The sequence below is a fragment of the Opisthocomus hoazin genome, chromosome 14 (assembly GCF_030867145.1).
Source record: "Opisthocomus hoazin isolate bOpiHoa1 chromosome 14, bOpiHoa1.hap1, whole genome shotgun sequence".
Classification (NCBI taxonomy): Eukaryota; Metazoa; Chordata; class Aves; order Opisthocomiformes; family Opisthocomidae; genus Opisthocomus; species Opisthocomus hoazin.
Genome location: NC_134427.1, coordinates 23,856,791 through 23,871,225, shown reverse-complemented (window position 1 = coordinate 23,871,225; position 14,435 = coordinate 23,856,791). Strand labels below are relative to the sequence as shown.

Here is a 14,435-nt window from a genome sequence, read left to right as displayed (position 1 = left end):
GTGCACAATACCGCTGCCTGCGAGAGCCCTGCTGCCTGCCGCCGGAGGAGAGCTGCACCGAGGCCGGCTGCGCTCGGCCGTGCCTGCCCGGCAGCTCTGCACCCCTGGTGGGAAACGAGTCGAGCTCAAACCCCGATGGCCTCCCAGGCCGGGGCATCATTTCCTTGGCCTCTGTGGCGACAGAGGGATCAGGAGCCCACGGGTGCACCCGAGGATGGAGGGAAGGAGCCACCGCGAGCCCTTCGGCGGAGCTGCGGTGGGAAGGAGCAGACTTCTGCACAGGTTCATTTGCTCTCATTGAGCTGGTTTGGACCTCCCAGTAATTAAGCACCAGAGCTGCTGGGAACCTGCCGTGCCTGTAAGGGTGTCCCACGGGGCATGGGTGTCGGGGTATGTGCGAAGCCCAGCCGGCATGGGGAGGGATTGAGTTGCAAACCCGGGCTGTTCTGCTCTCTCTCATGAGGTGGGTTTGCTCCCCATCGTCGGGCGGGCTCCAGCACTGCTGGGTCACTCCGTCCAGAGGAAGATGCTCAAGGAGAGCCGGGAAGACGCGGATCCAGTGTGTGCCGATGACGCTGTGGCACAACCAACAGCTGCAAATTACATTCAGTTAGCCCTGTTTACTTGGGTTTTTTTTCTTCTTGTATTCTTCTCTCCTAAATTTCAGTTCCCAAGGAGACACGAGACACAGTCTGCGTTGAAAGGCTGTGTGGAGGAGCGCTGATTTCTGATCCTGCCTGCCCTCGCTCAGGCCTGCACGGAGGGCAGGGTTTAAACCCGGTAAATCATCCAGTTTTCAACGCGACAAACGGATTCAGAGCTGCTCCCGATCGCTCTGGCTGGGCTGGGGGCGGGGGGGGAGATGGTGCAGGTTGTCCTTCCAGTGCCCTGAGTCGCACCCTCCTGTGCACCCTCGTCTGTTGGTCAGACGCTTCCCGTGGTCCCCGTCCCCCGCCGCGGAGGTGACCGGCTGCTGGGCTGGCTCCCGCATCTCTGCCTGCTCAGGGCTCCTGCGCCAGGCTCTTCAGCGCCGTCAGAACCTCGCCGTCACAAATGGCTGGATTTTCTAGGTCAGCTCTGCCGGTTAGGGCAATGCCAGGCACTGAAAACTGGCAGTTGATTTCAGCTTTTACTCAATATGCTTTGCTCCAAAGCGACTTAAAATGCATTAGTGTCACGAGGCGGGAGCCGCTCGGCAGCTCAGTCCTGTCTTTCTGTCACTTGTCCTATTGTCTGGGGAAATTCTTCCAGCAAAGGCAGGCGGCTGACTTGCTCATCGTATTTTCCCCTGATTTTTTTTTTTTGCTGGGGCTGGGGGTTGGTTATGAGCATGGCCTCAGAGGGACGCGTCGGTGATGGCAGGCGGCCGGTGGGCCCCGTGCTCTGTCCCCTGGCTGCCCACCGGGGAGGGCAGGTGGGAGTGGGGCCGTCGGCCGGCGCGGGAGCGGTGCCGGAGCCCCGGGCCGGCCGTGCCCGCGGCGCAGAGCCTGGCCTGCGCGCTGCTCGCCACATCCCTGGGGTTTCGGTTTGGCAGCGCGGAGGCGGCTGAGGTCAGCGGAGCTGGGAGGGTGCTGCACAGCCACCCATCCCCCTCCCTCCCCAACGCGCACGGGGAGGGAGGCAGAAGGGGTCGGGACAGAGCTGGGAGCTGGTCACCGTGTCCGAGGAGCAGCCGTGCCGGCGTTCCCAAGCCCAGCCGCCTCGGTGCCCCTCGTCCCCCCGCCGCCACGGGACCTGGGGCAGCAGCCCCGTGAAAAGCAGGGACACGGGCATGGGTTTTCCGTGACTTCGTCAGCCTTGGAGCTGCAGGATGCCATCGAGAACTTTGGTTTTGGTTTCAGAATCTGACCAGCTCCTGCAGGAGCGGTCGTGGCAGACTCTCGGTACCCAGTGCGAGGTACTGGTGGCACCCGGCTTGCCTGTGCTGCTCCCAGCTGGGCAGAGGACACCCAGCAGCCACCCTTCCCCGTGCCAGGAGACCTGGCCGCACGCCCTCAGCCGCTGAGGGCTTGGCCATGCGTCCTCAGTCCCACCCAGCTGCCCCCGGTGCCCTTCCCCTGCGTCCTTGTGGACAGGGAGTGGTGGTGGGCGTCCAGGGACCCGTTCTCTGCCGCTTTACAGCCCTGGGGTCGGGGCCCCGGCCGTCGGGCGTGCGGGGAAGCGTTTCACAGCTGGTTTGGCTTTCGCTGTGCGTGCACGTGTTTACGGAAGCGCGTGTGGTTTGTGCGGGTGGCACGTGGAGGGAGCAGGGCAGGGACCTGCGTCCTGTATTGAAAACAGTTACAAATGGACAAGGGCAACGAAAAAAGCCCGAAACAAATCACTGCAAGTAAACACTCTGCAGTTTTGGCTGCCTTTGCATGAAGATAAATGTGGCAGGCCGGTTCTGTAAGAAGGCAGAGCCACACGACACCCCCCGTGCCCTCTCGCCCGTCAGAGCAGCACCGGGGCTGGCTGCAAGTGGTCGCTGGCACAGACCAGCAGCAGCAGCACAAGCCCCCCGTGCCGCCGACAGCCTTTCCACTCCCGGGGCTGTGGCTCTCCCCAGCTCCGGGGCACCCCGGATTCTCGTGTCCTGCACCCAGGGCTTGCCACCGGTGGAGGGGACTCGCGTGGCTCGAAGCCCGTGGGCATCGGACCTCCTCCGGCAAGACCAGGTCTGTGCGATGCTTCCGAGGGGCTCGGCGGGGACCGCTGCCCTCCTGCTCAGGGCTCAAAGGCTGCTCTGCTCCTGTCTCCCAGCTGGTTAAAGCAGTGAGGCTGACTGTGTTTCCCAGTGTGGACCAGTTTCCAGACTGATGGGTGGGGACGTGCCATGGAGTGAGGGTGCCAGCAGCGTGGGGAGCGCAGGATGATGCTCTCCGGCCGGGCAGAGGCAGAGCTGCATTTGGCAAAGCGCAGCGGACCAGGAGGAAGCCTGATATTTATAATTCCTGAAGTTGTCTTGAGCCTCTAGCCTTGATGGGATCTCCCCTACGAGGAGAGGCTGAGGGAGCTGGGCTTGTTCAGCCTGAAGAAGAGAAGGCTGCGAGGGGACCTAATAAATGCTTATAAATATTTGAAGGGTGGGTGTCAGGAGGATGGGGCCAAGCTCTTTCCAGTGGTGCCCAGCGACAGGACAAGGGGCAATGGGCACAAACTGAGGCACAGGAAGCTCCGTCTGAACATGAGGAAGAACTTCTTCCCTCTGAGGGTGACAGAGCCCTGGCCCAGGCTGCTCAGGGAGGCTGTGGAGTCTCCTTCTCTGGAGATAATCCGGACCCGCCTGGACAAGGTCCTGTGCAGCCTGCTCTGGGTGACCCTGCTTCAGCAGGAGGGTTGGACTGGGTGACCACAGAGGTCCCTTCCAACCCCTACTATTCTGTGATTCTGTGATTCAAACAGGAACAGAGAAATCCGTATTTTGTTCAACTGCTTGTTTGGTATTTGGGAAAAAAGGAGAATAGAGAAGTTGTTGTTGCTCACTGTGCACCTAGTTAAATAAAACACGAACATCAGTGCTCGCCCATCAGTGCCACGTTGCTCAGCTCCCTCAGCTGGGTGCCAGCTGCGTTTGGTCTGCACCTGGTGACCCGCAGGTGGCTGGGGAGCGGCCGCTGAGCTGCGAGGTCGAAGCTGCCGGAGGGGGTTTGGTCCTGGGGCTGTTCTGCGAGCTGTACGACCGCGGCGGCTCCGGACGGGAAGGGCTTGGCTGCTTTCCCACGCTGGCCGTCCCCGCGCGGTCGGGCTCGCCGGGTGAGCCGGCCCCTTCCTCTCGCTGAGCACCCGTGACTTTTGCTCAAGGACGTGGCGGTGTTTCCTCTTTATCTCTTTTTCTCACTTCTCTTGTTGATTGTAGAGAAATCAAATATTCTGTATTTCAGGCCAGAAGGTGAATGTTTGGGGAAATTATGAGCATGTCATAATGCAATTAAAAACCAACCCCTGTAATTGCTGTAATTTATATATACCTACAAAATAACCAGCTGGTGTAATCAAAGCTCCCGGTATATTTTGTTTGTTTCAGCAGTTCAAACAGAAGGGAATGGTTCCATCTGCGTTTTCGCTTGCGGCACAGGGGTGTGCGGCGGCCGGAGGTGCCTCCCTGAGGAACCCTGCGAGGCAGGGAGCCGCCAGCGCGGGTGCTGGTGCGGAGCCGTCGCTAACAGCAGCACGGCGTGGGCGGCTGCCCCGGCATCGCCGCAGCCTCCGCGTACGCTGACGGAGGGACGGGTGCTCGGGGCGGGTTCTGTGTGTGGGTATGGGTGGGCGAGGGGTGACGCTGTCCCTGGAAAACTTGGGGTGCTGCAAACGTGTTGTGGACTCGGGTGCTTCAAAGCGCATCTGGCGCTCGTCTCCCCTCCCTGCCCTCCGTCAGCAGCGCTGGGACATTAAAGCAGAGCGAACGCAATTTCAAAGCTGCGACTTCAGTGCAGCCAAGTTGGTGGTGAGGAAGATAATTAGCGAGTTTAACGTTCAATGCTTTAGTCAAATTACGTTTAACAGTGTTGAGCTATAAGGAAAGAGGGTGTCAGGAACAGCTAGCAGCTGGCTTTTTCATTATCGGTGCAGCGTTGTTGTGCAAAGCGCTTTCCACTTGATGAAGGAAGGCACCCTGGGTTTGATTTCATTTTTCAAGCCTGTTTCTGCGTTCTGCTTCACCCGCCGTTCGCTAACAATTTGCAGGATTGCAAACGAGCTCGGAGTATTTTAGGAGCCGGTGGTTTTTCAGGAATGAATGCTTTGCCTGTACTTCATGACTATGATTCAAGTTCCCTTGGCTAACTAGCCCCCAAATTATCTGTGTGTGCAGAGAAAGGCCGTGTTTATGGGTCTGCTGGAGTCTTGATGAAAGCCTCGGACTGCAGCTTCTAGCCGAGGATGAATAGAACGCTGCAGGGATCCTCTTCCAGCCCTGAAGTTTAAAATATTAATAGGATATCATTTTCCCGACAAGCGCTGCAACAGGTAGAGAGCACTTTGTTGTAAAACACTTCCCCTTAGTGGGACCGCGTATTTTAATGGAAACGCGGTGTCACTTAAATTATTGATATCCACAAAAATACGAGTCCACTGCGTGTCCACAGATATTGAAATCTATTCAGACGGGCTCTGCCTCCACGCTCCGATGGATCCTGCTCTGGACACTGCACCAGAGCAGGCCACGCTCCCCGGGGATGCCCGCGCCGCCGGGCTCGCGATCTGCCGGCGGCCGCCCGCTCGCACGAGGCCGGGGAGCCGGGCAGGGAAGCGTGGGCAGCTCGTGGTGGGGACCACAGCCTGCTCCCGGGGCCTTTTGTCACCGGTACCGACAGAGGATGAGGAGGGGAGAGAGGGATGGAGAACAGCAGCGGTTCTTCCAGGCTTCCTGGCTGGCCGTCGGAGCAGAACAGCTCTTTATAGTCTCGTGAAACGGTGGGACGTGGTGGGAGGGCACGGCCGAGCTCGGCCGGGTTTCGCCAGCGGCTGGCTGCCGTGCGGGGCCGGCCGGCCCCGTGCCTCGGGCTGGAGCTGCCGCGTTGCTCGCCCTGCCTCTGCCGGTGTCGCTCCGGCAGAGATGCTCTGCAGGGGGAGAGATCTCGCTCTGACGGTTCAGCACGCTCTGCCTTGGCTTCCTTACCATCTGCAAAACAAAACTGGTGAAGAAGATAGCTGTGCTGGCTTCTTTCCTGGTGGAAAGGCGGCAAGCAGCACGCTTAGTCTCTCCCGCCTTGTCAGAGGGCTCAGCAGCAGTGAGTGGTTTGCAAACATTTGTGAGAATCGTAGATACTCCCGATGTTTCTCCGGCTGCCTGTAAAGTTTTCCAGGGAACGCAGGAGAAACTCAGCTTTGCTGCAGGGACGCAGCTCACCCCAGCTTCTCAAACCATCTCCAAAGGGGCAGCAAAGGGCGGGCACCCACGCTGTCACCACCGGTTGGTGACGTCCTCGGGGCCACCATGGTGCCGAGCTCGTGGCTCCCCCGTCTTGGCCCCTGCACGACCCTCCGGCGTGGGCAGGAGCTGCCGAGAAACCCAAGAGCCTTTGCCCAACCTTATTGAAGGTGTTCCTCCCTCGGGCAGCATCTTGGGTGGCAGATGGTCTCGGCTGCTGACAGGAGGCTGGGGACAGTCCTCTGGCTTTCGTAGAATCATAGGTTGGAAAAGACCTCTAAGGTCATCAAGTCCAACTATCAACCCAACACCGTTATGCTTTGCTGATCTTTCTCTTTTCTCTCTTTCTCCTCTCCCGTTTCTGGACTCGCAGCAAACCCTGGAGACGAATCTCACCAACCTGGTTAAACGCAACAGTGAACTGGAAAACCAGATGGCCAAGCTGATACAGATCTGCCAGCAAGTGGAGGTTGGTGAGCGCAGTCTGGGGGCCGGGGGTGGTGGGGAGGGTGCGCGGGGAAGCTCCTGGCTCGCGTGGTGGGATGCACGGGATCGCTCCCGTGTCCTTTCCCCAGGGATTGCCCTGGGAGCAGAGATGAGTCCTCTGCACAGCCTGATGGAGAGGAGGAGGGGAGCAATGGGTGTCTGCCGGTGCTGGCAAGGAAGCAATATAAAATCCCCACCGCTGCTTGCGAGCGTTTAACGGGTGGGGAGTGCTCTCCCCTGGGGTGCGTTTTGGCTGAAGCAGATCCCCATCCCCGGAGCGAAGCCAGGGAGCTGGGGTCGGCCTGGAAGGTGGAGGGGGATGGAGGCACAGGCAGCGATGGTGGGAGTATCTGGGTGCGCAGGGGGGGAGGGTCCTCCCCTCCGCGGGGCTCGGGCGGGTGCTTTCCCTCCGTTCTGGGGTGCAGGGGTGTCGTTCCGGGCACGGGTGCTCCCCGGTGCCGTTGCATCCACCATTGGTGGTGACCTGCGGGCAAGTCTGCCATGCTGGAGAAGGCCGTGTCTGTGTCTTCTGCAGGGCTCAGGCGAGCCAGGGCTGGTGGTGAGGACGACTCTTCCCGAGGGAATATGGGGGGGTCAGGTGTGATTTGGGGAAGCCCTGTGGGGCACGGTCCTTTGTGTGGTGAGGCACCCAGAGCCGTGCTGCTGAGGCTGAGCCTGCTGCTCACATCAAGGCTTGTCTGGGTCGCTTTCCTCCTGAGCGCTTTGGCATAGCCTGACTTTTCCTGTAGCAAGAGAGTGTTTTTCCGACCTTTGCTGTAAAAAGAGGGCTTCCAGGCGTTGTCTCCAGCCGCTGAGTTCCGATTTTGCTGTGTAATTTGGTGCTAGCCGGGGCAGGAGCCCTGGGAGAGCCTCTCTCATCCTGCCCTGAGCCACTCAGTCGCTCTGAGACGTGAATGTGGGAGCGGAGAGTGCCAGACAGGGAGGACTGGGAGGGACCGTCCCCCGCGGGCGCCTGTCCTGAGGCGTATCGTGACGATGGCTGTCCCACCAGTCCTGGACGTGCCACGAAGATGCTGCCTCTTCCCGTGGCATCTGAAGTCTCATGCTCCTCCGTGCCAGGAAGCCTTTCCCCAGTCCAGCGTGAGCCTTCCCTGCTGCAGTTCAGCCCGTAGCTCTCCGCCCCGTCCTGCCCGCTGCCGACACGGGGGAAGGTTATTGTCCTTGGCCAGCAGCTATCACACGCGTGCGGAGAGCGCATCCTCCCTGCTCTTTTCGGGCGGAGTTGGTTCCGCTGTGGGCGTGCAGGCGGGGACCTTGTCTCCATCCTTGCACGACAGCAGCTTCCCCTTGCAGAGCAAGGCTGGCTCCAGCCTTTCTCCTGGTTTGCAGCGGCTGGTTGTCTTCCTCGCCTTCCTTCCTCCTCCCAGACACATGCACTCTGCTCCCTGCATCCTTCCTGCTGCCAGGGACGGCGATCGCAATCTCTCCTGCCCGAGCCCCGCTTTCTGTAGCAGAGCAGCAGCGTTCAGGCTTAAGCCAGCAGCAAGGGGGAAAGGCTTTGTCGAGGGGATTACAGAAAGCGTCGGAGGAGGAGAGGAGATCACCCTTAATCCTGCTGAAGAAAGGGACTCGGCTGACCTTGCTGCTTTGACCACTTGACCTGTAAAGCTCGCTGGGTTCCCGGTGTGCCATCAGGCAGCTTCCATTCACAGCGCCGAGGACGTGTTCGCAGGGAGAGCTGTGCCAGCAGACTGACGCCGCGGCGTCGGCCGCTCCCGAGCGATGCGCTCCTGTGGAAGACATCCGGGGGAAGGAGGTGGATAACACCCCACTGTTGCCTCAAAGTGCACATACCAATTAATAGCCAATTAATTTGCAGCTTTGTTTACTGAAGTGGTACATGGAGAGAGGTTGTTGCAATTACTTTCTTCTTAATGGGCTATTGATTTTTTTTTGGTTGCTAAATAAAGCAGCAGTTCCTTGAACCAGCACCCTTCCAGAGAGCAGAAACGCGGGGCTGCCGCGGGGATCGCCGACGTGGGTTCAGGCGGCGTTTGCCAGCGCCTGAGCGAACACGACGGCTCTTGGCTTTGCCCCGGGTCGCTCCAGCCCCGGATGGGGGGATGCGAGCCCTGTGGCTTCCCGCACCGCGTCCCCGAGCTGCGCCGGGGGCCGAGCAGCCGCGGGGTGCGGGGATGCTGCGCGTGCAGCCTGGAGTCGTTTGCCACAGACGGGGATGCGTTCGCGCAGGGAGCTGCAGCTTGTTCTTTAGGGGAGGTTCATACTGGATATTAGGAAACATTTCTTTCCTGCAAGAGTGGCCAGGCATTGGAGCAGGCTGCCCAGGGCAGGGGTGGAGTCCTCATCCCTGAAGGGGTTCAAAAACTGTGTAGATGTGGCACTTGGGGACATGGTTTAGCAGGCACGGTGGGGATGGGGTGATGTTTGGACTTGATGGTCTTAGAGGTCTTCTCCAACCTTAATGATTCTGTGATTCTATGGTTCTTCACCATCTGCATCTCAGAGAGTGACTGGGGTCCTGGGGCCGGGAAAGTGCTTCCTAACCCCCGTGTTTCTGCAGGCAGCGTCAGCATTCTGTTCTTTGCTCGCTAATTAATGTCCTTGTTGCCGTCCTGATGGTCTGGAGAGAGGAGAAGAGAGCAAAACCCCTTTCTGAGCGTGCCAGCGGTGCCGCGTGTGCCACCAGCAGCAGCGAGCCGTCGCTGGGCACAGCCCGGTGGGCGAGGAGGAGGGAGCCGAGACGCGCTCCGAGTTCCCACACTGAAATAAGGAGCAGAAAAACCGCTCCTGGGTTTTGCAGCACTGCTGGCCTTCCCAAGCGTGGCTGCGCCGGTGCTGCCGCGTTGTCCTGCTTCTGCCTCGGCCGGCGCGTCGTGGCGGGAGAGGGGTCTTGGGCTCTGCAGTAGGGATAGCTTTGTCGGAGGTGTCTCTCCTGGGCTGCCTCTTCCCCCAGGGCCGGGCGGGTTTGGAGTGACGGTGGTAAAACAGAGAGCAGAGGGTGTCTTGCAGGCAGAGAAGGAGCCAGAGCGTCCTTGCAGAGCAGTGGTGACAGTCACCAGCACTCACTGCTCTGAGAGGTCACGCTTGGACTCCGAGCTCTGGCAGGGATGGAGCAGGGATGCGTCTGGATTTGGCAGGACAGTGGGGTGTCTTTCCAAACCTCCTCCCTCTCTGAATCCAGCTCCAGCATCTTCATGAACTGACCTGTGAAGAACTGAAAGCTATTTTTTCTTTCTGATTCTGGAAGTTTCAGACCTCTAGACTGTCGTTTTCTATGTAGTTTAGGAGTTTTCAGCTTTGTCAGTTGTTCAGCTTAAAATAACAGTTGAAATACGTCTCTCAGCCTTCCTGAGTACTCAGTCCTGCCCTTCAGAGGCACCTTTTCAGAGAGCACATTAAAGTGTGAAGCAGAAAATATCTCTGCGCCTCTACGCTTCTGCTTATCAGTGCAGGGGGTTTTGCTTTCCAGCTCTCGTGGACGCTGCACGCGGGTGGACACGTCGGTCCCAGCATGCTCTGCCCATCGAGTCCTGTTCCAGGGGATCCCACGCCGTGCCCGGGAAGCTGTGCCCCCGGCACGCCGAGGCGCGGACTGCTGCGTGTCCCCTGGGCACGGCTGCCTGGCTACCTGGTCAAGACCCGTTGACGGTTTTGGGGGTGGGATGGGGTCCTCTGCTCCATCCCTTCTCCTTCCCCTCTACACTACCCTGGTGAGGCCCCATCTGGAGTCCTGTGTCCAGTTCTGGGCTCCCCAGTTCAAGAAAGATGAGGAGCTACTGGAGAGAGTCCAGCGGAGGGCTACGAGGATGGTGAGGGGACTGGAGCATCTCTCCTCCGAGGAGAGGCTGAGGGAGCTGGGCTTGTTCAGCCTGGAGAAGAGAAGGCTGAGAGGGGACCTAATAAATGCTTACAAATATCTGAAGGGTGGGTGTCAGGAGGATGGGGCCAAGCTCTTTTCAGTGGTGCCCAGCGACAGGACAAGGGGCAACGGGCACAAACTGAAGCAGAGGAAGCTCCAGCTGAACACGAGGAAGAACTTCTTCCCTCTGAGGGTGACGGAGCCCTGGCCCAGGCTGCCCAGGGAGGCTGTGGAGTCTCCTTCTCTGGAGATATTCAAGATCCGCCTGGACAAGGTCCTGTGCAACCTGCTGTGGGTGACCCTGCTTCGGCAGGAGGGTTGGACTAGATGACCCACAGAGGTCCCTTCCAACCCCTACTATTCTGTGATTCTGTGATCCCGGCGCTGGGTTCCTGCTGCCTGGGGGGGGAGGAGGAGGAGGAGGAAGTCTGTCTGTGCGTGAATCGCGCCTCGGGCTGAGATGATGCTCTTCATCCTTCCACGAGCTGCAGCGCCAGCTCTTCCCAGGTTGGAGTTTTACCATTTGCTGTTTGTTGTAGAGCTGTGTTGTCCCTAGAACATTTCCTCAGAAGGGTGAAATATTTTTTCGCCTCCTTCTTATGTCTAGAAGCTCTCCCCCACAGCCAGCTTTCCTACAGTCGTAGCAGCCACTGAGTCTTCACCCCCAAACGCAGCATTTCCTTGGGAACCAGTTCATCCTAATAAAAAGTGGTTTGGCCAGGACCTAGCTGTGCTTGAGCCAGGGCTTGTGCCAGCAGAGCTGTGCTGGTCTGATATCCTGGCTCCACGCTCCGCTGGCACTTTTGGGGTGGGACCCTGGCCTGGAAACGCTCCTTTCTGGACAGAAGGCAGCTGGGGAAGGCGACTGTGGTGGCCCCTGCGGCTTCATCTGCCTTCAGTCTCACGGAGTATGAACGCTGGCTGAGCTGCAGATTTCTTGCCCTGGGTAGGTTTTTGGGTTTAGCATTAATTTAACCAGGAGCCCAGGATTTCTGCCTGGCACGCCAGGCTGGAGGGGGGGGCTGGCACTTGCTAAAGATCCCCCACCCCCTTCTCCTCCTGCTGCTGTTTCTGCAGTCCTGGCACCCAGGGCTCCCTGCTGCCGGCAGCAGCAAGCCCTGGCGCTGCGAACGCTCGCCAGCAGCCCTGGGTTTGTGCTGCTGGAACGGGGAGTGATGGCCACGTCTGCCCGCGCTGGTGCCTCCAGGGCCACAGCGCTGCCGGCCTCCACGGCGGCACCGGGCTCGCAGGGCACTCCAGACCCTGGCTCTGATGTCCCCCCCTCTGCTACCTTGCACAGGTTTGGAACGTTATCCGCTGTTTTTTCTCGGTGGAGCTATCTTTGCAGACCATCAGCTGTCTCCCACTTCGGTGTTGCATAATCTGCTGGCGGGGTTTAAAAAAAGATCTTGTATCAAATGTGTTTAGCTCTGGGTTGCCTCCAGACTTCTCCACTGTTTCACATAGCTGTGAGAAGTACAAAATTAAGAAAGCCTCTCTGTGTCCTCTAGTACACGGCTTAACTTGATGGGGCTCAATTCCCCTTTTCTAAAGCATATTCCCCCTCTCCTGCCCCCCCCCAAGGATGCTGCTCTTTGCTGGAGCCAGAGGACTGAGACCTCTGCCCGGGCTTTCACAGCACCCTGTGCACGCCATCCTTTTGGCTTTAACATAAAAACAACCCACAAAAAACCAGTTGTGGATTTGAAGCCTGAAAAGGGGTTCCAGCGGGGATTCATTAGCCTAAATTAAGCAGGACACATGCAGGTTCTTTTGCAGAAACAAGGCACTGTTCCCTTCTGCCTCCTGGGGCTGGCACCGTGCTGTCTCTGCTCGCTGGAGGGGCAGGGTGGGAGCCCCTCTGTCCCAGCTTGCTGACCCCGGCTCGCTGCGTCCCCATCGCCCCGTCTCTGCGAAGGGCCCACACTCCACCTTCCTGCTGGCAGCACCAGCTCGGGTTCGCCTGGAGGAGCGGCAATTTGGGCAAATCCTCCAGCATCTCGGCTCCTTACCACCTTGGGGAGGGCTCCTGCGCTCTGAGGTCACCAGTGACCTACCTGGTGCTCCTTGCACACGCCTGGCTGGGCACCGGTAGCTCCTACGACCACAGCGGTGATGTCTATGCAGAAGGATCAATGGCCTTGGGAGGTCTATGAAGAAGGAAATCACTGATGGATCTCCTGCTCGGGCTTCTCTACTTGTCCTTCAAGTCTTACTGGACAAGTCTACCATTGTGTCTTGCTGCCTGCTCTCGCTGCCCACCCTCCCTTATCTTGGACAGGGAACATGGCTCTGCAGCCCAGGCTGATGAGGGTTTACTGGTCCCTTCTCCAAAGATGAGAAGGCCATCTTGAGCAGCATCTTCCAGAGCAAAGCTTCAGAATTGGTCACTCAAGAGTCCAAAGCAAAAGGAGGAGCCACACGTGCTGGTCTCGTGTTTGCAGCGTCTGTCCCTTCGTGACCGAGGGGCTGGAGCATCTCCGAGCTGCTTCCCCCAAAAGCACGTCGAGAGCCACGCAGCCTGCTGGCAATGCCCTGTCTGGCTGGTGGGGGTCTTGGTGGTCAGCAGGGGAGGGAGAGCCGTGGTCACGGTTTGGTAGACACCAAGCAGCAAAATTATCATCTTGGCCAGCCATCTGCATGGCAGAGGCCGCAGGGAGGCCAGACCTGGTCTGAAAGAGGCCACATCGTGTCCAGGGCGGGTTGCAATAGCTGATCAGACTTGAAGGTGACTTTTGGGAAGCTCTGGCCCATCTGATTATGTCACCTCCAGTCCCCTGCTGGGACTGACTCAGGTGTGCCGGTCTGCACCAGGTCTCCTCATCTCCTGACTCAAGTCCCTCGTCTCGGTGCCGCCGTTCTGGAGGGCAGGGTGGGAGGAAGAGCTGGTTGTGCCACGCAGCGGGTTGTATTTCTCTGCTACTGAGCCATAAATACCAGGAATGAGTTTGGGGAGGGAGGAATCTCAGCAGCAGCCTGGAAGATGGCCGCGATCACAGAAGTGCTGTTTGGTGCTCGCTCCGTTACTGTGCTGGGGGCTGGTCCAGCCGAAGCGGCATCTCGCGTTGGGAACCACGGTTGGGAGGGGATGGCGCAGGGAGGAGATCTTGGGTTCGAGCATCTCCAGGCCCCCCTTGTTGTGAGCCCACTGCAAAATCCATCAGGGGATGGTGCCCCAGTTTAGGAACTGAACGGCAAACACGGTAAGAAATTTGCCTGGGGCTGGAGAGAGCATAAAGATTTATTATGGCCTGGGCACGCATCCTGCCAGAACTTTGCACTCTGGAGAAACGGGGCTTTTTAGAGCAGCCGGTGCTGCCAGCAGCATCTGGTGCTGTTTTATTTTTGGGGGGAGGGAAAGATGGCTACTCGTAAAAGGCTTCGCTCGGAGAGAAGCTCCTGAGGAGCGGTCCGTGCCCAGGCATGTGCACACTGTGCTGTGGCTGAAATGAGGGTATCAGAGGTGCCCGGGGCTGCCACCGCTTCTGCAGATGCTTTGAAGTCGTGGCCACCCTTGCTCTCCCGAGCAGCGTGGTCTCATTCATTTTTAAACCTCTTCTTGCTTTAACGAGCGCACGGGCGCTGCCTCGGTGCGGGTGCGTGAGCGCGCGGTGGGTTTTGCTCGGGAGGAGAGGCTGGGAAGGTTGCTGCCTCTGCAAGAAGCCCGTGCTGCTCCGGGGCTGCCACCATCCCGCAGCCCCTTCCAGGTCCTGGGGTGGGGGGCCAGCACCCGTGGAGGAGCGTGGGCCCTGCAGACCACCCGGCGCAGCCCCGTCGCCCAGCGCCCACAGGGGACGTGCGGCAAGGAGGGCTGCACACCCTCCTCCGGCCGTTTTCACAGAATCCCAGCATGGCAGGGGTTGGCAGGGACCTCTTGGGTCACCCAGCCCAACCCGCTGCCCAAGCAGGGTCACCCACAGCAGGCTGTACAGCACCGCGGCCAGGTGGGGCTGGAATATCTCCAGAGAAGGAGACTCCACAGCCTCCCTGGGCAGCCTGGGCCAGGGCTCCGTCACCCTCAGAGGGAAGAAGTTCTTCCTCGTGTTCAGCTGGAGCTTCCTCTGCTTCAGTTTGTGCCCGTTGCCCCTTGTCCTGTCGCTGGGCACCACTGGAAAGAGCCTGGCCCCGTCCTCCTGACCCCCACCCTGCAGATATTTGTAAGCATGTTTTCTGTCCTCCGGTGGAGCGGCTGTGGCTGCAGGCGAGCCAGCCCGCTGCTGTCCGTGTTGCAGGGCGGTCACCTCCTGCCCGGCCCAG

At 59.3% G+C, this 14,435-nt stretch overlaps 1 protein-coding gene across 1 annotated transcript in view; it reads left to right on the top strand.

The window, feature by feature from the left end:
• MID2 (midline 2) overlaps positions 1–14,435 on the top strand; it is a 110,126-nt gene that overhangs the window by 71,101 nt on the left and 24,590 nt on the right. The window contains exon 3 of the mRNA XM_075435708.1: positions 6,225–6,320. Within this exon, the coding sequence (XP_075291823.1) occupies positions 6,225–6,320 (96 nt within the window). The remainder of the gene's footprint in view (positions 1–6,224; positions 6,321–14,435) is intronic.